The following is a 1,319-nucleotide window of genomic DNA, read 5'->3' as shown; positions in this document are numbered from 1 at the left end:
TGATGATGATGATGATGATGATGATGATGATGATGATGATGATGATGGTGATGATGATGCTGATGATGATGATGATGATGATGATGATGATGATGTCCTTGCTCCTGATTGTGGCTTTCTTGGCAAGCCCCTCTCTTCACTTGCTCCACTTCTTCTAGAAACTCTTTTAAAGCAAGACAGAGATGATAGCTTCAAAGACCTATCCACAAGTGCTATGGAATGCCTAAGCCTTGCCGCTATAAGTATTGGGGATGCTATTGTCCCTCCCGTGATGCGGTTTTTTGAGGTTAACATCATAGCGCCTGATTGGCAAAGTCGCAAGGCAGCTACGTTTGCATTAGGTTATATCCTAGAAGGTCCCTGTCTTAAGAAACTTGCTCCCGTGATCAACCCGTTGCTTGACATGATGAAAGACCCAAACATGCACGTAAGAGGCACTACCGCGTGGACCCTACAACGGTTGTTTGAGCTTCGGCATTCTCAAGCTAGTCCAAATAGAATCATTACAAATGCAAACCTTCCTCGGATCGTGGCTGTGTTGATAGAGAGTAGCAAAGATGTCTCGGAAGTGTCCGAGAAAGTATCTGGAGCTATATATTTTCTTGCTCGAGGTTATGGAGAAGATACAAAATCAAAGTCAAAGCCAAACTCGCCCGAGCTTTCACCTTATGTTAGGCCTGTTATTGACGCTCTCCTTTCTGCTACGGAACCTACCCCTTTCGGGCTTCCAGCATGTGCATCTGCTTATGAAGCATTGACTGAGATTGTAAGAGTCAGCAACACAAGAGAATTTGAAGCTTCCCTAGCTATTAGAACGTTAATGCCTAGTATCATGAGAAGATTGAATATGGTGCTCAATCATGATGGTGTAGTAATTTCATCAGGTGACAAGATGAATCGTGGCCTTCTTGAGGTTTTGTTGTGTGGTCTAGTTCAACTCATAATCGAGAAGATGGGCAGCTGGGATATAATCGAACGATCTGCACTTAGGGACTCTGCTCAATGTGTATTGCTGCTATTGTGTCGCGCCTTAACAAGCGATAGTTCTAGTGCACGTGATAAAGCAGCCCTTGCCATTGGTGCTCTTGCTCATTCCATCGGTCCAGATTTTGGGGAACACATGCCTATGCTCTTGCAGTATTTTACTGTGAAGCGGCTCTCTCCAACTTATTTAGAGGTGATGTGTGATATTTGCCATGTCTTGGGAGATAAAGTGGCGGTGACATGTTGTGATCAAATTATGGACGTTCTTTACAAAGGCATGTCAGATGTCGCTCTTATACATTCAATTATGGCATGCTTTGGAGAGATTGCCCTTG

At 44.0% G+C, this 1,319-nt stretch overlaps 1 protein-coding gene across 1 annotated transcript; it reads left to right on the top strand.

The window, feature by feature from the left end:
• Positions 1–196: 196 nt before the first annotated feature.
• LOC119344586 (importin subunit beta-1-like) lies at positions 197–1,312 on the top strand (the record flags this gene model as incomplete). Its single annotated transcript, XM_037614979.1, has 1 exon — positions 197–1,312. A coding segment is annotated over exon 1 (1,098 nt), but the record flags the coding sequence as incomplete, so codon positions are not given.
• Between the last annotated feature and the right edge of the window lie 7 nt (positions 1,313–1,319).

The sequence above is a fragment of the Triticum dicoccoides genome, unplaced genomic scaffold, assembly GCF_002162155.2.
Source record: "Triticum dicoccoides isolate Atlit2015 ecotype Zavitan unplaced genomic scaffold, WEW_v2.0 scaffold174498, whole genome shotgun sequence".
Taxonomy (NCBI): domain Eukaryota; kingdom Viridiplantae; phylum Streptophyta; class Magnoliopsida; order Poales; family Poaceae; genus Triticum; species Triticum dicoccoides.
Note: the sequence above shows the minus strand (reverse complement) of the source record. Positions and strands in the feature narration are given on the sequence as shown.